A 22,969-nucleotide genomic window follows, 5' to 3' on the forward strand; every position below is an offset into this window, starting at 1 on the left:
GCATGAAAAAAAAACAAGTGGATCTATTTGATTGACGGAATACGTTTATCACTAGGGTATGTAAAACCAAATTGTCATGAATTATTAGGCGATATTGTGTAAATTCGACAGGCTGAGTTTGACAAGTTGCCACATGTGTTTCCATGGAAAGTAACGACAATGTTGAGCTTTCATCTTCCATTGCAGCTTCCTAGTCTCCTCCTTAATATTCCTACCCCCGGTCAATAACCACTTTCCATCGACACCACTATTTACACCAAATTTGACACCATCTTCGCAAATCAAGCTCAATAATGGCAACTTTAATAAAGGACATGGTCACCAATCCCTTTAGGATTGACTATGACCATAATTTCACTCTTTTTCATAATGTTTGAGATAGTAGTGTCGTTGATGGTATCGTTAGTGTGCGGAAAGTGGAAACGAGGAAGATGATGTTGGTGGAAGGTGGACACGGTGAAGATATGGCGTTGGAAAATGGTGGTGTTGGTGGAAGGTGGGTGAAGTTCGAGTATGCAAGAAGAAAAAGGAGGAAGCTTCAATGGAGGTGGAAATTGAGGCTTCGATCAAGTCACCTTTTGTCCAACTCATCACATTTGTTCAACAACTAATGACATTTGTACAACACATGAATGATTTGTCTCATTTATTAGAGGCCTTCCAAAGGGAGGTTTGATAGGTACCTGGACATACATATCAAGGGGCATAAGAGACATTTCGCATGAAATTTACCCATCTCTCTCCTCCTTTCTCTCACCCCCATGTGCTGAATTTAAGTGTACCACTGGGTGATTAATAGTATCACTAGATGATCAAATAGTATCATTGAACATTCAGTGGTACTATATATCCATTCAATGGTACTGTATATTCATTCAGTGGTACTAACTACGTGTAGAAATAGAATCACTACATAGTCAATGATATTATATAAGCTTTCAGTGGTACATTTAAAACTGGTCCCACATGCCCATCTCTCTCCTCCTTTTCTCCCACCCCCATGTGCTTTACAATACTTTTCAATATTTTAATGTTTGATATGTATTTGCACATACATATCAGACCTACATTAGTACTTCCTCCATTTATTATTCCAGTTATTTACATTCGCACCACTAGATTAACATAATTTGGGTCAACAGGTGGGGTTCGGGTTAGATTTTGGATCGTTTTGGTAGAGTCGTTTGGGTTATTAAAAATTTGATAAATGGATCAAATCAGGTCGATTTCAGGTCGTTTGGCCCGCATCGGATTCTCTCTCAGTTACTCAGGTCTAGAATCGGGTTGAGTTATTGGGTTGGGTCAGGAATTGACATGTATGATTGTATGAGTCGTGGGTAGGGGTGCTAATTGAGTTAAGCAGCTCGTGAGCAACTTAAACTCGACTCGTTAACGCTCGGTTAAAACTCGACTCGAATTAGCTCAACTCGACTCAAGATGTTAACGAGCACGAGTTGAGCAAGCTCTAATTCGATTCGATAAGCTCGTGAGCAACTCGATAATATATTTCATTAATATAAAATTTACAAACAAAATAAAGTTAGCATGTTTAAACAAATTTGACTCTTAATAAGTGTTAATTTATATTATCAAAAAAGCAAGAGTAAATCTTTAATAATAAATACACCACTATAAAAAAGAAAACAATATAAAGTGAACAAAAAAAATACAGGCATATAATTATAGAAGGGTCAAAACTTTAACGAGCAGATCGTGAGCTACTCGACTTGACTCGAAACTTTAACGAGCACGAGTTGAGCAGGTTTTATTGGCTCGAAATTTTAGCGAGCACGAGTTGAACACATGTAAAAAGTTTTCGAGTCGAGTCAAGCACCCCTCAACTCGTGATCGACTCGCTCGATAAGCATCCTAGTCGTGGGGCTCCTCAATAAATACAGTACAGCATTTTCAAGTTCGGGTTGCTCCATATTTGTTCAGATAAAATCGAGTGAAGTACCAAAAATGGGTCAGTCAGTGAAATAACACAACCTCTGTCTCATTTTCTCTCTCCTCCTCTCGATAAGGCCATCCATCCATGTCGAGAGGAACAGGCAAGCTAGTTGAGCAGGTGAAGCAATTCGCCGATACCCAATACAAAAACTTCACTCACCATTATGGTCAGCAAGTTATTGACGTTTTCGAATTCCCTTTAAGGGTTATTCTCTCTCCTTTCACCATTGCTTATGGCATTGCTGGTTCTGCCCCTCGAGGTTTTGGTATCCCAGAATTTATCTCCAAAGTTTCCTACACTACTATTTTTGTAAGTTTTTGCACTTACCCCTTTTATTTAATCTTCTTTTATAGTGGTGGGGTTTTGAAGATTTTGAGCTTCTGTTTGATTATTTAGTCATAATTTAGCATTTGTTTGGTGGATATTTCATGGGTTTGTTAGAGAATGTCGAATTGTTAGGGTTCTATGCAGTTTTTATGAGAATTGGGTGCTTGATTTTGCTTGTTGGGTGTGATTTTTTATTGACATTTTACCTAGAATTGAAATGGAATTTGTTGTTTTGATGAAGTGTTTTGTGGGGATGCTAGATGTTAAATTTACGAGTGAGCATTAAAAATTAGATGGGGCTACTACCCTTGAACAATGAACTTTCGAGCTCGAATAGGGTATAATTTCAAGACGAATTGGCTATGGGATGTATAGTTTAGTATGCTTCAAATGTGGTTGTTTTCATTTGTCCTAACAATTGTGGGATATTTCATTTGTACACCACACATATATGGGGTTTAACACTCCCTGTCACATATGAGTGCACTATTCACTTGAGCAAATTGGAACGGTAAATAACTACTCCGTATAATTTTCATTAAGGTTGGTTAAGGCCAAATGCCCAAATCTCTATACAATTGCATGATTATTAGTCAGGATCATCAAACAAATCAATCATGGGTCTTGTACCATGTTAACTTTTATGTATTTCCAAACATAAGCCTCCAAATCCCATAATGACTTTTTATCTGAAGATACATTGGTGATGGGATGTATAAATCCATATGCTTATAATGGCGTTATATTCTTTCGTCTGACTCATTTGCACACAACACATGCAAGGGGTATAACACTCCCCCTTAACATTATAGTTCCCTATCAACTAAAGCTAATTAGAAAGGTAACCAACAAGAAAACTCATTAGGGCTAGTAAAGGCCATACTCTCATCTAATTGCATGATTTAAGGCTCAAATTATCAAACAAGTCAACCTTGGCTTTTGTACCATAAACTTTTTGATTTCCATAAACCGGGAATTGAAATAATGACGAAGAGAGTTTTGATCAATCATAAGACTTAGTGAAATTTCATTCCTAGTATTGGCAATGAGAGACACAACTATTTAATGTGAAACAGATATGTACCTGACCATGAGGTATTAGTTAACTAGGGGTCTTATCCTCTTAAGCTCCATCTGATCAATTACAAGCTAACCTGTTAGATTTTCAATAATTTGTAAGCCGAGAGTAAGATTTTCTTTTTGGAAAGACTGACAAGTTATTCTGCTTCTCCTCTCGGGATTCAAAATCCAAACTTAGTTATAATTGTTATAAGTGAATCCATTTGAATTATGGCATGGTCTCAGAGATTAGCGTAGAGTACGGACTACTTGTAAGCCCAAATGTCGCTCCATAAAAAATGGGCATCAGAAATGTAACTCCTGAGACTTATAGGTGGTTATATATATTCTCTTTTTCTCCAAATTGTGCACAACACACATGTATGTGCTTCAGCAAAAGCTACAATTGAGATTCCACAATTAGTAATTGCACTGTTGTATGCTGTACTAGTGCCTCATTGTTTGATGTTCTTGATTGTCTCCATTTTCATTGTGGTTGGTTTTTTTTTCACTTATGTCTACATGCTTGTTATCTTTTTTTACATGTTATTATCATCGTAAAGTTAATCTCATTATGGTGCTCTTAAAGAGGCATTACCTTGATGGTATTATTTTTTGCTTGGGAGACCACTGACACTGAGCTAGAAACTTTAGCAGGATAAGGAAACTGATACTCAACAAAATTATTTTGTAGACTATGTAGAGTGCATTGATGATGATTGAATTTTAAGCTCTAAAGCTCTGATTGATGTGCTTGCTAAATATTCTTTATGCAATTCTTTCAGGTAGTTGCTACTCTTGGAACTTGGGATATCGCATTTGAGCTGGGGAAGAAAGTGATATGTCAGAGGTGCTTAAGACCTACCTTCCAGTTTTTACCTGAAAGGATTTTTTGACATTAAAATTGGAGTTTTTTTAAGCTTAACGTAGATATCAATTATGACATACATGGGCTATAAAACTTTCCATTTCTTATTTTAACAGTATCAGGACTCCCCACCCCCTCTGCAAGTGTTTTAAGAGAAAATTATCTTGGTGCTATGCCCAGATATAACCATACCACACTTTTTTTTTTGGTCACATCTTATTTTGCTCTCTGGCTAAGAGATGGAAACAATATGTTACCATAAAGCTGAGAGGTTTTAAATGCTTAGACTTTTTTAAACATGTGGACTTGTTTGTAGTGCGGGCTTTTGAGGCTACAAGTAATACTCATCTAAGACGTTCTATTGTTTTGTTCCCCTTTTCTATTGTAGAGATTGCCGAACCTGTAGCAGATGGCAGGCATTACGGTGTACAATGTGCAGAGGCAGTGGGCAGGTACACTATCAAGTGAAAAGTTACACTTTGAAAAGGTAGGCCTAAGGCCCTAAGCTTTTTCTTGCTTTTATTTATTTATTTTCTTTCCTGGCATATGTTCTATAGCATCTTCATACAATAGGAAATCAATGGGAAAACTTTTGCTGCTTGTTTGAAATGCTACGAGTAACTCTGACAATATCTGTAATATGTTTTGGCAGTGGAGAAAAACCAACTGCTGAGTCAGTTGCGGATGCAATTGCTAATAATCAAGCTGAGTTGTTTCATATTCCTTCAGCCATTGATTTGCATACACCATTGCCATCAAAGGAGTGTCCTACTTGTGATGGAACAGTAAGACTTCTTAGTTCTTACTATTGTAGTGGTGTTATATGTTTGGGCCTAATTATTTCTTGTTTTTTTGTCACTATTCATCTCAAATTTCTGGCTCTTTCTGGAAATTCTTCCAAATTTTTATTTATTTATTTATGTTTATTATTATTATAGTTATAGAGTGTGAATCATGATGGTTTGAAGGTCTGTATCTTATACTCCAGTATTTTTCTGCAATATATGGGAATCTCTCGTTTACTGTGATTTTTTTTGGATGTTACAGGGTGCGATGAAATGTCCTGAATGTAAGAACAAACTACAAATACGAATCTCTGCTGATGATGTAAGTGCCTTAAATGCCTGATCAATTTCTACCCCCTTAAAGCACTTCCATACCCGGCTTCCGATTATGAGCCGTAGATTTGCTGATTGTTGTTCTTTATCTTTTTTTTCTTGCAATCTTATCATTCTTGTGGAGATCCCATATTTGGCGTCAAATTCCTTCTTACTTCCTCCATTTAATATTGTTAATGCAACACTTACCCTTCGAATAAATTTATGAATAATTGCAGCATTATAATTTGCATGTTATTTCTCTTTATCTCTCTCCTATTCGCATGGATCCCTCTTTTACCTCTTGCAATATCCTTCTTCATCAATCATCACACGGGCTCAACTTGTGCTCTTCCCCCACTCCCGTTTTGCAATCAAAGAGCACCAAGGAAGTAAATTTATTTAAGAAAGAGAAAAGTGCTTATTTTACTATGAAAATATTCCATTTCTGTTCTATGGTATAAAAACACATGTTAATATATCTGTCAATGTGCTTAGCTTTCGGGAAGGGTCATCCCTTCATTCGGTGTATAGAAAAAGCATGAAAAAGCATTTATCCATTAAAATCTGGCAAGATATGTGAATGGGATCAAAGAGCTGAAACAACATGCTCGGAACTTTCACTTCATGGAGACACCATCTTATAGGGAAAGGTGTAACTAATGAAAATCTAGAAACATATTAATATAAAATCAAAGGTTGAAATAGCTTCGCTTGATTTATCTCCAATGAAATACCAATTTCATGGCCTCCCCATGCCTGATTTATTGGACCTGCACATTTTCAGAAATTACAGCTTCCACAGTTTGATATGTAAACATCAATTCTTTTGTATTTGGATATGAATCCTAGATAAACTACATGCGTGCTTAATCTAATGATGAATTGTGCAGTGAATATGTATGCATTATATGAAGACATGTTAGATGATATCCTGAATCTTTTTCCATGCTCGGAGCTTCGGACAATCTTAAGCAAAAAAAAAAAAAAAAACACATGAAATGAAATATCTGAAAGTTTTAAGGTCCGAGGAAGAAGGGAAATACTGAAGTAATAGGCAAAAGAGTAAAAACTATAGAATCTAATAACGTTATCACCAACATATCAACCATTAAACAAGTGTCAGAGCTAATCTGTTAAACACTGCAGCTGGATGAATGCTATGTAGTTTGTTTAGAGTATTACAGGCTTATACTTGGCTAAAGCACTCCAGTTTCTCCCATCAGGTGCACTGAAATATGCTGGAAAAAGCATTGTTTAAAAAGCTCTCTTCTAAATTCAAAATTGGCGATCAAGTCTCCTATTATAATGGGGACAAATAAAAACCGTCTGTATACTCAAATCTAGTGGTCCAGAGTAGTTCTGATGTGCAACTGTGTGAATGTGTTGTCAAGAAGAATAAGCTTACAAATGCCACTATGCTTCTAAATAGTTCTTTATCTTTATATAATGGATTCTTAGCATTCATATATTGCAAAGCTATATTCTTTCTATGAGAATAGTGAATATCTCTTGCAAGACACTGCATGTGTTTGCCAATAATATCTCCTGTGTTTTCTTTTTCAGATTATGGAGCCTCCATGGAAAGCTTATAATGTCTTAAAAAAAATGGACTATCCATATGAGGTAGGTGCTATGGCTCATTGATCTTCATCTTCTTTGCTCAGTCTCAGCTACATATTTGTCTCTTATTGTCTTCCTGCTCTGTACTATCATCATTAAAGTGCTGCAGGGCCTCCCTTTATTTCTGAGAATCATGATATTATAATGTTTCTTGAATCTGCAACACAAATTATCTTGTCATTATCTTGAACTTGGATCAAAATGTGGTCTGTTCCTCTTGTTAGTGAGTGCATACATTTACCCATGAGTTGCTTTCACAGTTATAATATGTTGCAGGATGGCATTGGCAATGGTCTGCACTGTTTGCAGTATCATTTATTTTCCTTAAAGTTTTAGAGCGAAAGATCAGTTTTGGTAACCTATAGGGGAATCAGCCAACAAAAAATGAATAAATTATCTTATTTGTTTTGATTTGACATAGCCCCTTGTATGCCAATGTAATTGTAGCCATATTAATACAATGAACTTAATGTATGCATTTATTATTTTCTTGGTTTTTGCTAGTTTTTGAGTAAGAAGAATATTGATGGGTTCTAAAGTGTTGCTATAAGATGACATTCTTTTGGGGTGCTCAAATTCAGAGAGAATGACGGGGTTGAGGGAACTACTTTAGTTGGACTCTTCAACAAGGATCTGACTATGGGACAATGGGTACGCATTTTTGAGGGTTGGACATGGCAAATATATATATATTTTTTAAGTTTCATCCAATTTAGGCTATTTAAAGTGCACAAATCTCCAAGAATTATTATATGTGTGCGCTTGAGGGTTGGCTGCTTGTATTTATCACTGGTGTAATCGTATAAAGTTATACCATAGAATTTACGTTGTTTTTTTTTCTTGGTGAATATAAATTGGTCATAGATGTTCTCAATATTTGTCTTATCTGTTACTAAGTAGTTGCATGTCTTCTACTTTGTTATTGCCTCAGCAAAATTTTCTTTCACTTGGTCTTTTGTGTCAAAATTGTCCATATTCATGTTGTTAACGTATGTATGTATGTATGTATATATATATATATATATATATATATATGAAAAAGATCTTTGTAAAAACAAGAAGACAGATATACAGCAAGAGGATAAGTTATCTTCACAGAGAAGCACATATATATAGATTTGGTATTTTGGCAGAGGCTAGAGGGAGCATTGGTTTCTATGCATAGTAATTGAATAATAAAGATACATCCTTTTCTTTGCCAAATCCCAACTGTAATTGGCACGTATTTTTGGGGCATGAATGCATCAATCAATCAATCAATCAAAGCCTTAATCCCATAAGAGGGGTCGGCTACATGAACCAAAAGTGATTATTCTGTGTAGTCATCGACAAAAATCTTCCTCCATCCCTTACAATCCAATGCCTCATCCTCATGCAAATCCATATACTTCATATCCTTCCTAACTCCTTCCAACATGTAACAGGTGCTTCATTATTTTGGGGTTTGGGTAACCTGACAGATGTTGTGTACATCGATTTGTAATCTGGCGCAGTCCTTGCCATACCTTGATGTTGTATTTTATAGATAGGATCACGAGTGGTTCTCTAGTTTGAGCGCTTGTGTACACTTTCTTATAACAGATCCTAAAAAAAGGGAAACTACCTATGTTAACCTTATGTTATTTGTTATTCTGAAATGATCCTACTTCACAACATGGAAGTCTCTTCAAATTGTTATAGATACTCTCCCACGTTGTTTTTTGAAGTTCAAGGTTATTTAGGAGAATGTCAAATAAGTGAGGGTTGGATTTCCCAACACGTGTCACGTCATTTTATGGACTTAATATGGTTTATAATCTTTATATGCTTCTTGATTACACTCCTTGTTCACCAACATAATTGCTCATGTTTTTTTCTGCAGCACATTATCCATAGCATGAAGAATCCAAGCATTGCTGCATTTTGGCTTCTAACTATGCCACAGATTGTTGGTGGATTCAACTTTGATGATGAAGTCAAACAGAAAATTTGGTGGCAATACAAGGTTTGAGGTCCTTTCTTGTTATGCTATTCTTTTTGACAAGAGTGCATAAAGCTTTCCTTCATCTCTGGCACGAGGCTTGCTTTGTTGGAACCTGTGGCCTAACTAACAAAGTTTTAACCCACTGGCAATGTGACCTTGTGGGTTGTCAGTGAATGAACTAACATGCAGAATCCACCAACTGCAATCTCCTTGTTTATGCTATCTTTCTAAAATTTCCTTGCTGAGGATATCACTGGTTTAGTCATGTACTCATGTCTTTCCTCTCTTCTCATAAACTACTTTGATCAAAGATTTTATTTTTATATTTTCTCATTAACAAGTGCATTATTTGGGGTGATCTACTTTTATTAGTTTTGAAATTCCAGAGGAACTTGAAGGATGATGCTAAAAATTGTGTCTACTCTCACCAGTGCATATAGTTTCATTTTCTCTTCTGGATTTTAAATACTCCTTGCTTTGACTCATAATTGGTTTCTGGTATGATGTTTCTTCCTCTTGTTATAGGAGTCAATGCGTTATGATCAATTGCGAGATGTAGTGGCTCAACGACAGCCTGGCTGGGAACATTTGCAACAAGTAAGCTTTCCTTGATTCTTCCTGATTTTGCTATTGAAATTAAGTTTGGTCATCAAATTGCTGTACTGTGTAATTCAATTTTTTAGCAGACCCCATTATTGATATTAATGATATGGCCATATGGGTCAAGCTTGAGCTTGGTTAAGCTTGACTTAAGCTCATGATGTTTGAACTAAAGTGTTTCTATGTTGTTTTGTTGCAAGTTGAAGCTCTTTAATATCATATATATTGTTTCAGATAATACTCCAATAATTATAAAGAGGGTGTTTCTATATGTTTTGATGACAGGCCTTAGTCACGCTTGATCCTGCCCGGGCTAGAGATGACCCTGTCGTGGTAAAAAATGTACCGTACTACAAGGCCAAAAAAGCACTAGAGATGGAAGTTATGAAGCTTGATCCTCCTCCACGACCAAAAAATTGGGGTGTAAGTATGGTAACTTGCATAATTGCATCTACCAAGTAAAACAGTACATGGTAAAACTAGAACTGGAACTAGCAGGTATCTAGTCAAGTACTGGTAACCTAAAACCCTAATAATACTAGTTTGTGGGTTTATGCATGTCTTTTGTTGGCAAGTACATTCTCTTTGCAGCTGGCACCTGGCTGAGAAGCTGTGACTGTTGGAACTTGTTTTCTGAAATTTATGCAAGTCTGCTGTAGAAAACTCTATTCTTGTTAACAAGTGGATTTTTACTTTCCATTTGTTCTCAATAGGAAGTAACATAAATATAAGCCTATACTGTGTTCGAAAATATGCCAAGAAGAATTTACTATGTTTTTATGAGCTTGATATGCTCTATTTCATGGAGCAAAGTTTATTCAACTGAAAATGCATAACTGAAGCATGATTGTCTGGATTAACTACTATGTATGAAATGTTTTGCAATTACAGGAATTGAATCTTCCATTAGATGCATCTTCTTGGAACAAGGATGACCTTAAAGATCCAAAGAAGATGGATGAAATGACTCTTCTCCTCAATGCTCAAAGGGAGATTGCTGAAAAAATTTTGGATGCGCAATGGGAGGCGAAATGGCGACATAATAAGGTTGGTCATATCAATTCATTTTCTGATTCATTTTGATTAATTCATTTCAAAATGGCAGCATACCCAAGAATTAATCTATTTAGAAAATCTGCGATTGAATATCAAAAGAAGCAATTAATCTGCCACTTTTCTGGATAGACTTAAAGTTGGCTTTTTATGTATGTAATTTCTTGGGGGGAAAAATCCATGGTAACATTTTAAATATGCTGCTTGTCTTTTTTGATGTGTAGTTGAATGAGATGTTGGAAGAGAAGGTGCAACCATATATTCAGAATGTTGACACTCTTTCTCAACCAATCATCATGCATCCACCAGCTGAAGACAAAAAGGTTTGTATCATCCTAACACTAATCTACTTTCAAATTTATTTTGTTTGAATTAGTCACTGCAATAATTCTTTCATTCAAATGGTTAGGTATTATCTGTAGTTTTACCTGTATTAATATGCTAACAATCCACAAAAGTAAGGAAATCAAATGGACGGCATTCAGCTTTCTGATACTAAGAACCATTATGTCAAATACGTATGATGATTAAGATAATGAACTTTGCCTCAAAATGTGAAGAAATGAGCACAGAAATTGATTTGACCGTTGGCAGTGGAATCTGTTCTTCTGGACATATGTTTTATATAGAATAAAATTCATGAGATATTTGTTCATATCTGATACAAAAGAAGGCTATAATATATCTAAAAGAGTAAAAGAGTGAAGACAAAACGGTGCTGGATTTGTGGCAAATAGTTTCCTTGAAGACAAGATAATAGCTGAAATAATTAAACATTGTTTAATATCAGACTACAATCAACCTTCTCGAAATGATATATTTTATTGGCTATTGCTGGAAATATTGTTTGTGGAAGAGAATTCCAAAACCATTCCAAAGATTGGCCTTAATGTTAGAGGACATTATGGTGAACTAGAATGGGAAAATTTTCCATCTCAAGGAGCTTTATTATAAAATTTTGGGGAAAAAAAGGGAAATAAATGATATGTTTGTGTTATAATATAGTGTTTGTTGAGAAAGTTGGAAAAGATTTCCGATCTTGGTGACAAGGATACCACTTCTCCCTTAAGATAAATTGTTTAGACAGCAGTTGTAGCCTGTGGACTTCATATATATTATTTATCCCTCTGCATATCATTGAGATTTTCTGTTTCTTACAATGATGTTATATCTATTGCAGCGGAAATCAAGGCAGCGGAGATGGTGGTTCTTTTGAAAAAAGATCATACGAGGTCAACAAGGGTGTTGTATTTTTGATAGGATGTGGCTTCTGAAGATTGTTATAATATGTACATGTCGGAGTAGTCACTCAGTTATCTATAGTTTAGTTCATTTGTGTCTTCAAGCTTTGTTTTATAGCACGATGATGGTTGGATCTGTTTTCAAGCAATTCTAGCCTTGTAAACCCAAGTTTTTCAGACATATTCCCCTTGTTTTATACAGGGGAAGAGGATCATATAGTTGGTAAAAACCTTGAGATAAATTGCTTCATATTATTATTTTAAAGGAATAATTTCATAGTTTATCATCAAATGGTTGATTTCCAAGGCTCTATCAAAGCTTTTTACTAACCTAAATAATGTTTCCGGCCAAGTAATAGACCCCTTGTTTCACATCTTATCTACTACAGTTGGAGTCCTAGAAACACAGTATGGACTAGCATACGAGTGATTAGTGAATGTCGTACAGCTCTACATGTCCATTGACAGATCATCAAAACGATCAGTAGGAGGCAGCAGTCTAACTTTTGGCACAACGAGAACACAACCTGAGCTAATGCTCCCGTCAAGAGGTAATCAGTCCTAATCTGCGGAGGTTCGAAACTTCGAACTCAAGAAACTCACACAGGATAAGGTGCCATATCATGCACATATTGATCATACAGTACAAAGCTTGTCATGTGCAGGTGCAGCATCATTGGTATTGTCTGCTGATCTTAACCTCAGTCTTCTGGTAGATTAAGCTTTCTAAGTTACTAGGCTAAACAAATTATTCACATAAGAAACATGAGCAAATGAATGAAATATTCATATATCTTTATTTTTCAAACAAAACTGAACAATGCTTTCGCCTCACATACAAAAGTTGATGATGGTGTAGAACAATAGAAACAAACATATTCTAATGGAACAATGCAACAAAGCCATACCCTAGATGAGAAGGGAAAATGTCTAAGTACACATAATTTTTTTTTCCTTTATTCAAGATATAATTTGTTCCAGAAAATGAAAAAGCAAGAGTACAAAAAACATATCATAAATTTGAAATGAAAGTAAAAAATGTATATGTGTTAGGATTAATTAAGACGTACAATAATGGTAAACCAAGTTTAATCATACAATTCCTCTCGTATTACATAGGAGAAAAAGGCTCCTGTTAAGTGAAATCGGTGTTATGATCAACCAAGGTTTCTAGCGCAATGGGTGATGTAGGTGCAGCCTCTATTGTAGGGGTTGGCCCTAGCGTTACTCCTACAGTTGTAGTATGACCGCCCTCGTCGACTGCATGGTACGTTGTTCTTCTTCAATGCATCGTAGCTTATGTACCTGCGTTTTACAAAGTTACCCTGGCCTCAAAGTTCACCTTGAAATTTTCCTTGTAGTTTTTGAACAATAAGCAATCAACAACATTAAAACATTTATAAGATAATTTATTTGTGTGGATTTCGTTGTACACCCTTTATCTTATGATCATAAGACCTCCAAATGTAAATGAATCAAAATCCGATTTTCCTACATCTAATGTACTTTAATAGGACCGATGAGGCTTTGGCTTAGTAGCAAAGACTAAAGGTCTGTGTACGATAGGTCACAAGTTTAAATCTCCCTCTTCATTTGTAAATTGTAATGCCCTTGTGGCTCATTCGCACAAAAAATAAAATGTATTTTAACAGGCATGGTCCATTATAACGTGACAATTACATTTTATTCACATGTTCTCTTAGCTTAGCTAGGTAGGAAATGCATGCATGCATGATCCATGCAATTACAACATAGGTCTAAATTACCTTCTCCTCCCACGCAACTGGCGGCGATCCTCATCACTAGTGTCAATCACCTCATCTTCCTCATCACCAATGCAATCTCCTAGGCGTCCATTACACGTACGCATGATAGGCAGGTCGCCGTCACCATTAGAGGCCAAGGATCGGGACATTCCCCAAGTTGAATCATCGAACGATGAGTATGACTCGGTCCCAATCACCAAGGCCAAGAGAACAACAACAAGCCATAGTTTAAAAGCCATGCAACTTTCTAAGAGAAACCAAAAATAAATTGAAGAAGAGAGAAAAGATATAAAATGTGTGTTATAATTTATTAAGGGGTATTTGATATATTTTCTTCCCTTCTTGTCCAAATACGTAGGAAATTGAAAAGAATATAGGTGGTTATTAGGGTAATGGAATGAGAGAAAGAGGGGGAGATGGATGGTGGTGAAAATGAGGAATTTTGAGGGTGAAAAGCCAGTTAATTATGCTTTGTTTATAATTTTTTAATTTGGTTTTTAGTTGGAAAATTATGATTTGTAATGTGTGTTAGAACGTAATTTTCGTAGGGATATGGTTGTAAGTGTTTTTTCTTCTCACTTTTTTTTTTGCTATATAGTGTTATTTTTTCATGTTCTTGACCAAATATTCAACATTATTCCCAAATTAAGGTTATTATATAAAAGTTTATTTCGGTTGGTTTGTTGACATTTTCATGTAAATTTCCTTTAGAAAATTTCAAGTTATTACAATAAGAAATTAAGAATAATGGATGTATGTGTGTGTTAATTTTCTTCCTTCAATATGTAATTTATATTTGTATATGGGTAAAAACGTCATTCTACCTGGAATTGGTAAACTCTAACTCGTATTTGATACGTGACCTCTATCTAACTAGTGTAAATCTAACCCCAAACACTAATTTAACTCAAAATTATGAATCATCTACACCCGAATCATCTTTGAACTAATAGAATTAAATCAACCTTATTAACCCCGAAAAGAGTTTAATAGGTGATCTCTATCTCATGTCAATTTGAATACTTATCATATTACATTTACATATCTCTATTATATAAGTGAGTGGTGTCCACCTAAAATTTCTAAATTGCCCTTATTTTCATTAAATGTAGATTTGATGAGAGTTAATGGTATATTATACGGTCTTTAAATAGAAATGTAATTATTGTTATAACTATACACAAAAAAGAAAAAAGGTTCAAACTATTTTAAAACGAGTGAAACTGAAAGTGTTCAAATTAGAGGCGAACAGAGTAAACTGACAATTGACCCAAATACAAATGACAATTTAAATGGTACTAAACCTAGAAAAGGTTTATTCACTTACCACATCAGCATTATACAGACCCACATCTAACAAACATAAGTAATACCAACAATAGATAAATTTATCATGCAAGGCAAGTAAGCTGATATATCCCTACTTTTTAAAAAAGTATGACAAAACATTTATGAGTAGTGTGAGAACAATTATATTTTTAAAATGTTTGTTTACCTATATGCCCCTATTAATGTGATTGTAATTGCCTCTAAGTTTTTCTTTGTGTGATTTAATAATTTGACTCTTAAGAAAAGTGTATGGACAATTATATCCTCTAAAATGTTTATTTATTTATTTGCCCTCATTAACATTGATTTCCTTTTTTTAAAATCTCAAAAATAGTGTGCGGATATTTATATTTGTTTACATGTTCTCGGTCATTATGTTGCCAACAATTGAAAGAACTCATTAGAAATGGCTAGATATGGCGTGCACATCGTGCGCGTTAGTCACCTCAACTTTTTTAAAATTTGGATCAAAATTTTTGGGCCCACCGTTGAACACATGGAAACTAATTTTTACATGAACAAACCCTAACTAGCCCCAATTTTGTAAATTAGGTATCTAATTTTGAGTTTTATTTGTATAATTTGAATTTGCAATTTAAAGTCCTAAAAGGCTAAAACTGTTTTTTTTTTGTTTTACTCGACTTAAATTGACTATTCACTTTAATTGGGCATGTCTTCTTTACAGACTGGGCCTTTGCAAATCATCCTAAAAGCACAATTTTAAAAATGGTTACAATGAGCAACGGGCCACGCCACTTATGAGTGGGAATCTTGTCGTCTTCTTTGCCTTATTTTTGTCATTTCAATAATTTTTTTTTAAAATAATTGTCATTACAATCTTTATTTTGCTTACTTACTCAATTTTGTTTTCTTATTTTTTTTATTTACTTATAATTTGTATCTTAATAAATGATTTTATAAAAAAATTACTACTTTCATATTTTATTTTAGTTTTAAAGAATTTTATATTTTACATACTATGTGTAAAGTATTACTTTTCATAACAATTGCACATTTTTTTTCAATTTATTATACGCAGTGGATTGATTTTGGAGTTCAAAGTTTGGAGCCAAACTGTGAGTTTTGAAGAAAATTTTCCTGTAACCAATATCTATACTATGTATAATTTATTAGATCAATCACATATAAAAATAAAAGTTTAGGACTCTTGGATAAAAGTTTAATTAATATCCCAAATGTATTTTCCTTAAAAAAGCAACAACCATATCTTTAAGAGTTTATATTAAACTGATAACAATTTCCTTTTTGAGGGCATAGAAAAAATAATAATGATTTTGAGCATTCTAAAAATAATTTAATTAATATGCAATAACAAATTTATGGGATGACTAATCACTCTCAAAGATGTTGAGAGAGGCTGTAAAAAAAAACAAAAAAAAAAAAAGTTGAGAGAGTGAAGAATAGCTTTGTTAAAAAAGCTCTCTTCACGATCTCAATGAATCTTGTGATCAATTCTCATTACTCACCCTTGTGGTTCTCTTAACCCCTAAAAAAAGCTCTCAAAGATGTTAGACAAAATAATTCATGGTTGATGGCATTCTAGTAAGATAAAAAAAAAAAAAAAAAAAAAAAAGGTTTTTGATTGTCAAGACTCATTTTCAATATATATGGTGATGATTGTTTTGACTTCTGTATGTAATAAAAAATAAAATTTGTACTCATTCCTTTGCTGTTACGTTAATCATAACATCCAATAATGTCATGATATACACCATTATTTGGAAAACACCCTTTAATATCCCAGGATTCACAAAAAAACCTGTTTCGAATGAAAACAATAGAACCTTCATCAAGTACTTTTCAAGGGAGAAGACTGATCTCGGACCAAGTAGTGACTGGGCCGAGGATTCCCTACACAGCAAAACACACGTAAACTAGCCTCCGGGGTGGTTGCTGAGGAAGGCCCCTCCGATGCTAAAGTCAGTTCAGTGTCTAGAGAGAATAAGCTATGCAAGAGAATTAATTGCTTGAGGCTCTTTTGAATGAATGATAAATGAGACAATTGATGGCTTTTATACCTTGCTCAATAGAGGAGGATTGGGCCCTTGAAGTCAGATGGGCTTGCCATGCTGACTAGGCTTGATTGACTTTAGCATCCTTTGGAGAGTTGAACCTTGCTTTTGGGCTTTTGCAATTAAATCATTTGGGCCGGCCAAATTAGGTTGACTGAATTGGACCCAAACAACTTGCCTCCCAGACCCGATTTGGAAGGATGACGGGTCTGATTTTGACTTGCAAAATGGAGGGAAACAAATGATTGTAACTTGAATTTTGGAATCTGGACAGTTAATGATGTTGTAACTGTCATTAAGGAGAATAATTAGGGAAGGTAGAAGGCTTAGTGGGTAGTTAACTTAGGAACGTGTTTAACGGTTGTGTTTAAGTGGAATTTAGTGGGGTTTTTGGCGGTTTTAGACTCTTGGAATTCTTGATTTTAGCAAGCTTATATAAACCGCCCTCTCCACCTTCTCTAATCACTTTTCGCAAACACACTTCCTGAAATTCGCACAAACCCTTAAGAACCTGATTTTACTCTTTCCTTATTCTCTGCAATTCCGAGCCTTTAAACTGAAATTTGTTGCTCCGAGTCAATAGATCGGCAAATTCCGAGTTTGATAGAGGTAATCTTTTCCAAAACTTGTTTGGATTTTCTTGTTTTCAAACCTCTTTCCCTTTTCCTCGATTTCTTTGATTTTTACACAAAAATGGTCCGAGACTTGGGAAAAAGACCCATGGGTGCTGAGGAAGAGGAAGTTCCTCAGCAAGAGGCTAGGCGTCTTCAGCCACTTGGGCAGATGCCACCTCTAAGAAACCTAACCTCCTTCCCTAGGAGAGAAGATAGGGTTTCCTCTGGGGACCCACCCATTGCTGTGATACCACTGACTTCGGTGCCTTACCGAGGTTGGGAGGAGGCTAGCACCTTCAGCAGCGGTTCAGCGCATGGGCCGATGCGATTGCCGTCTGGGGCCACTGTATGGCATAACCCACCTGAGAACCATGGGTTGATGAATGCTGCTCCCTACGACTGGTGGGTCAAAGGAAATGCCCTCCATCACTTCGCCGAGCAAATCGAAGTGTTCTATGGCATTATGGAGGAAGACGGGTATTAGTGTCAAATGCTCATAGCCAAGGATATGATCCATAGGCCACCTCCTGGTTATGTTGGAGTATATACCAAGCAGCTGCAGTTTGGACTGAGGTTCCCCTTGCATCCATACATAGTGCAGGTGCTGAATGGGTACGACATCTCGTTGTGCCAATTAACTCCGGTCAGCATCCGAAGAGTTATGACTTTCCTCTGGGTTTGCCTCTTCTATGGATTTGAGCCGAGTATTCAGGTCTTTTGCAAACTGCATAAGCTGATGCCGAATCAGCAATCGGACGAGCACCATGGCCCTGGATGGTGGAGGATTGAGACCCAGATAGGGTATCTGACCACCTGGCCGAACGACACATCCGATAAAGGTTGGCGGGGCTAATGGATTTGGGTTCGGGCTCCTGTTGAGGAGGATCAACCGAACTATTTTGGGGGGCCGAGGCATCTGAGAATGCCGGATCCGAAAATGAAAGTCCTCGACCCAGATGAGTTCTTGCCTAGAGACAAGGAGCTGCTGACTCTCTTCGGCAAGAAGAGAAACCCAAGAGGCACTGGTTGAATGGCCTACGTGCCGGAGACTTGGTTGCCTTGCTACCACTATATCTTCAAGGAGAAGATATTAGTTGATGTCGGCCTCAGCCGAAAGTACCAGAATGGTAAGAAGCTCGGCTGGGGCCGAAGGCTTTTGCTTTTTCCTTTTTTACTTTTCTATCTGTTTTTATTTGCTTCTTTTTCATGCAGAATAACCTTTATTATCTTTCGGTTTTTTAGTGCTGCACGAAAGGAATTGCGGCCTAGAATATAACAGACTTGGCATCAACGCTGCTCGGAGAGTGACGAGGAACGCCCCTATTATAATCGATCCTTCAGCTAGGGCCCCGTCACTACGTCCGTCAACGCTTGAAATAGTCAAGCCCGCCAAATATTCCTAGCAGAAACCCTGGTACTTGAAGAAGGACCCATTTTTTCTGTTGGGCCCTGAAGAACAAGCAGTTGCTGCCGCTGCCGCTGTTGGTGCCGGAGTCTTTGTTGTAGGCTCCGAGCAGATCGTTGAGCAAACACCATCTGTTGCTGAACCCAACGTACTCAGCACCGAAGATGAGCTGTTGCTGAAGACTTCGGTGAGCCTTAATGCTTTTTCTGTTTTCTTTTTCTCCTAACTTTGCTCCTTCTACTTAGATTTTCATTTGAATTTTCCAACTTGTGAAATTTTTCCAAATTTTTTCTAAGTACTAAGCTTCGGCTTGGAGTTGTTTTTTTTTTTTTTTTTTTTTTTTTATGATACTGATATCACTCTTTGCCTTCTTGTCTCTTCCGCTGTAGTCTGACGAAGAAGAGGGAGACAAGAGAGAACAAGATAAAGAATCATCTTCTTCTTCGGACGAATCTTTGGCTGAAGAAATTGCTAGCTGGAGACGAAGAAGAAGGACTGTAGTAAATCCGGGACAATTCCCGATTGCTGAGCCCCAAATCAAAAGACCTTAGCTGGATGAGGACCAGGCCGAGGAGGCCAAAGAGAAGACTCCTCCTCCTCCCGAAAATCGGGAGGAAGAAGTTCAGCAAAGGACTCCTCCTATTCCATCTCAATCTCCTCGGCACATGGCTGAACCTTTCGCTGCTAAGGTTCAAAAAGAGGCTGATGCGCTGATAGTGCAGGCCGAGGATCACGATGTTCTAATCTGGATGGGAGGCCAGAACATTTTAAGGAGGTTGATGAAAGAGTTGATGATCCCAAGAACTTTGACGTTCCATCAACCTCTGCTGGGAACTCTTTTTGGACCTTTCATTCTTCGACCATGGTGTTCTGCGCTGCTCGGTCTTTGCCGATGGTGACAAGAATAAGAATCTTCCCATCGGGATATAATGAAGAGCCATTGAATCTGGATACCGGGTAGGGTACTAGAGTTTGGTGCTTGGCCTCCAATCTCAGCTGGTCGAATGCTCCTCGAAAGAGGATATTCGCCCCGCTACCACCGTCGACGAGAGATCGCCAGACATTGTGATTTGCAATGCCCGTCACAATTACTAACGGGCCTTCATGGGGGTATACCACCCCCTGACAGTCTTCAGCCATGAACAGAATGTTCGACACCGGGGACTGAGGCGCTTGGATGTCTGCGTGATTCACTTGATGGGTCAAGCCCCTCAAGTGTCGTTTCACTGCATTCCGAGAAGTTTCCTCGGAAATGACAAGGATATCAAGAGTTTCTTTGCCTTGTGATTTGTCCTTTTTCTGAGAGAAATCAAGTTCTTGTCGAGGATCCTTTTCGGCTTTTTTCTCTTCGCGGCACTCCGCGAGGTACTTTTTCAAGTAGCCCTTCTGAACTAGATCCTCGATTTGATCTTTCAGCTGAAGGCAGTCCTCGGTGCGATGCCTAGTGGATTCATGAAACTCGCACCATCGATCCTTGCCCTTTTGCTGATGCCACGGTGGGAGTGACCTTGGTTTCTTGAAACTCCCCTCGTTTTTGGTTGTGCTATAGATTTTAGCATGAGGAAGAGCGAGAGGAGTGTAAGAATCGTACCTCCCTGTGTAGGGGGTCCTATCTTTCTTCGACTCAGGTGCCGAGGATGGTTTCGAGGCTTTCGCCTTCCCTTTCCTTGGCCCTTGGCCTTCGGACACTTGTCCTTTTGCTTTCCTAGCCCCGGATTTTGTCTTGTTCCACTCTTCGGCTCGGATGTATTTATCTGAGGCGTCCAAAGCTTCCTCCAAGGTCTGCGGGGGATGCATGACCATGAAGTCAAGGAACTTTCCAGCTTGTAAGCCATTCCGCAGTGCAAATACGGCTAGGCCCTGATCCAGACTTGTGATTCTGGATGACTCGTTGCTGAAGCGAGTCAGATAGTCTCGGAGGCTTTCATCCTCTGCTTGCTGCAGACCCATCAATTTCGCAGTTGTTTTCTCCCGGTGATTTACCGTAGAAAACTTGCTCTTAAATTTGTTGGAAAGATCTTTCCAACCGGTTATTGAGCCCTCTTTCACCCCCTTGGTGATCCACGCTTGTGCAACAATTTTGAGGGTCGTTGGAAAATACTTACACCAAGTAACCTTGGACTTGGGGTTAAGGTACATGTGCCCCTCGTAAGAGACAATGTGGTCCTTCGGGTCCGAAGTACCGTCGTCAGTGATGTGCGCTGGGATTGTCACCGTTGGCACATGCTCTTCAAATATCCAACTTTGGAAGGGCGAGCTGGTAGGGACCATTACAGCCTTCCCCTTTCGTCTAGCTGTTGGGACCTCGCTTCTCCCTCTTAGAGAGGTGGAAGTGGTTTTCGTCCTTGGCTGGGTTCAAGGTAGGGCTCGGTTCCCTCCGGGTAAGTGAGGCGACTATGCACGCTCATCTCCCTTGAACGACGTTCGTGAACGTTTAGGCAAGCAGGCTCTTGCCACGCAGAGGTGGAATTGCTGCTTTTATAGCTCTTGGAGTACCGGGTTTTGGAACTGTCAAAGAAATGGGGATTCCTTTTTCGTTCCCACTCGGTTCTCCAAGTGTCCTCCCCGTACTTCTCCCCGAGCTCCCTAAATGAGGGAGTTCGGCCATTCTCCTCTTGACCAATCCTCCTTCTAAGGCTTCTTGGCGGAAAAGGTGAATGATCACGAGGTGGAGGAAAGGTGCCTGCTTGGGCCTTCAAGAAGTCCATGCAGACCACTATGACCCTCGCCACTTCCTCTGTACAGGGCCCCGTTTGAGGGGTTATTCTCGGTTCGGAATGAAAGCTTTGAGGAGGAGGACTCTTCGTAGTTGATTGGTTCAACCGAGACAAACTTGTCGACTAGTGAACGCGCTGCGATGGAGACTTCTCCGAGGCTGCCCTTTTCGGAGAAGGGGGAGCTTTTGAAGAAGTAGGGGAAGAAGGTTCCGGTGAAGATAGAATCGATTGATTCATCCTCACCGTAATGTGGCCTCTCCTCGAAGAGGAAGGACCATTCTTCTTAGCACTCTTGATGCTTTTACCGCTCTTAGTCATGTTTTTTCTAAGAGTGATTGATTTTTGGCTTAATTTTTCGTATCTTCCCCACAGACGGCGCCAAATTGTTTCGGATTAAAATAATAGGACCTTCAGCAAGCCCTTTCCAAGGGAGAAGACTGATCTCGGACCAAGTAGTGAATGGGCAGAGGATTTCTTGCACAGCAAAACACACGTAAACTAGCCTCGGGGGTGGTTACTGAGGAAGGCCTCTCCGATGCTAAAGTCAGTTTAGTGTCTAGAGAGAATAAGCTATGCAAGAGAAATAATTGCTTGAGGTTCTTTTTGAATGAATGATAAATGAGACAATTGATGGCTTTTATACCTTTGCTCAATAGAGGAGGATTGAGCCCTTGAAGTCAGATGAGCTTGCCATGCTGATTGGGTTTGATTGACTTTAGCATCCTTTGGAGAGTTGAACCTTACTTTTGGGTTTTTGCAATTAAATCATTTGGGCTGGCCCTATTAGGTTGAGTGAATTGGACCCAAACACAACCTTTTATAGAAATGGCCTTTATTAAGTCAATGTATAATATAATAGCAAGAGGGAATTACAGGTGACGTAAAAATTAAATTGTATTTATTTACATGTACTTATTTTTATTCCTCTTCATTTTTTTTTTGCTTGTTTATTAACTCACCGATTATTGACCTGTAGTCCATATTAATTAGACTCATTTTGCTTCAATAAAATGTGACTTTATAGACCCTATTCAGCATTGACCTGACTTGATAGCCGATATAATTAAGTCAAATTCTAATTGATGTGAAAAATCTCAATCTGTACGGTCTATTATATATTTATATGTGTGTACCACAGTCTTTTCACTTCTTGTATCTTTTAAAAGTATTTACATATACTCAAATGTATGTAAGAAATAACATCAGATCAATCCAGTCAATACTCAAAGATATCATCATACTACTAAAATCTATGTAGGGATTCATACTTGTGGTGGCCAAAATAGTACCCCACGAGTTCTCTAGTAAACATACTTGTCAATG

The 22,969-nt window shown here is 37.6% G+C and overlaps 3 protein-coding genes across 3 annotated transcripts; 1 reads left to right on the plus strand and 2 right to left on the minus strand.

Annotated features, from left to right (window-relative positions):
• The first annotated feature begins 1,937 nt into the window (after positions 1-1,937).
• LOC110737665 lies at positions 1,938-12,074 on the plus strand. Its single transcript, XM_021918001.1, has 12 exons — positions 1,938-2,260; positions 4,123-4,187; positions 4,594-4,692; positions 4,858-4,990; positions 5,253-5,312; positions 6,869-6,928; positions 8,787-8,909; positions 9,414-9,485; positions 9,774-9,911; positions 10,380-10,535; positions 10,766-10,864; positions 11,722-12,074. Exons 1-12 carry the CDS (start codon positions 2,036-2,038, stop codon positions 11,755-11,757), a joined length of 1,266 nt encoding a protein of 421 aa, XP_021773693.1. The 5' UTR covers positions 1,938-2,035; the 3' UTR covers positions 11,758-12,074.
• A 544-nt stretch (positions 12,075-12,618) lies between these two features.
• Positions 12,619-14,475, minus strand: LOC110737492 (protein RALF-like 19). The gene is made up of 2 exons (XM_021917849.1): positions 13,549-14,475; positions 12,619-13,087 (listed from the first exon to the last, which is right to left on the minus strand). The coding sequence occupies exons 1-2, from the start codon at positions 13,785-13,787 to the stop codon at positions 12,940-12,942; spliced, it is 387 nt and encodes a 128-aa protein (XP_021773541.1). The 5' UTR covers positions 13,788-14,475; the 3' UTR covers positions 12,619-12,939.
• A 5,303-nt stretch (positions 14,476-19,778) lies between these two features.
• LOC110737938 lies at positions 19,779-21,964 on the minus strand. The gene is made up of 2 exons (XM_021918287.1): positions 21,890-21,964; positions 19,779-20,711 (listed from the first exon to the last, which is right to left on the minus strand). Exons 1-2 carry the CDS (start codon positions 21,962-21,964, stop codon positions 19,779-19,781), a joined length of 1,008 nt encoding a protein of 335 aa, XP_021773979.1.
• Between the last annotated feature and the right edge of the window lie 1,005 nt (positions 21,965-22,969).

The sequence above is a fragment of the Chenopodium quinoa genome, unplaced genomic scaffold, assembly GCF_001683475.1.
Source record: "Chenopodium quinoa cultivar QQ74 unplaced genomic scaffold, ASM168347v1, whole genome shotgun sequence".
NCBI classification, from domain to species: domain Eukaryota; kingdom Viridiplantae; phylum Streptophyta; class Magnoliopsida; order Caryophyllales; family Amaranthaceae; genus Chenopodium; species Chenopodium quinoa.

Bases quoted from the DNA above. Each gene is read 5' to 3' on its own strand.
- LOC110737665 (XM_021918001.1), top strand. From the start codon at position 2,036: ATGTCGAGAGGAACAGGCAAGCTAGTTGAGCAGGTGAAGCAATTCGCC. The intron at 4,991-5,252 runs GTAAGACTTCTT...TGGATGTTACAG, and splicing joins GTCCTACTTGTGATGGAACA to GGTGCGATGAAATGTCCTGA. The intron at 8,910-9,413 runs GTTTGAGGTCCT...CTCTTGTTATAG, and splicing joins AAATTTGGTGGCAATACAAG to GAGTCAATGCGTTATGATCA.
- LOC110737938 (XM_021918287.1), bottom strand. From the start codon at position 21,964: ATGACTAAGAGCGGTAAAAGCATCAAGAGTGCTAAGAAGAATGGTCCT. The intron at 20,712-21,889 runs GTGAGGATGAAT...CATCCCCCGCAG, and splicing joins CGAGGAGAGGCCACATTACG to ACCTTGGAGGAAGCTTTGGA.
- LOC110737492 (XM_021917849.1), bottom strand. From the start codon at position 13,787: ATGGCTTTTAAACTATGGCTTGTTGTTGTTCTCTTGGCCTTGGTGATT. The intron at 13,088-13,548 runs GTAATTTAGACC...TGTAAAACGCAG, and splicing joins CAGTTGCGTGGGAGGAGAAG to GTACATAAGCTACGATGCAT.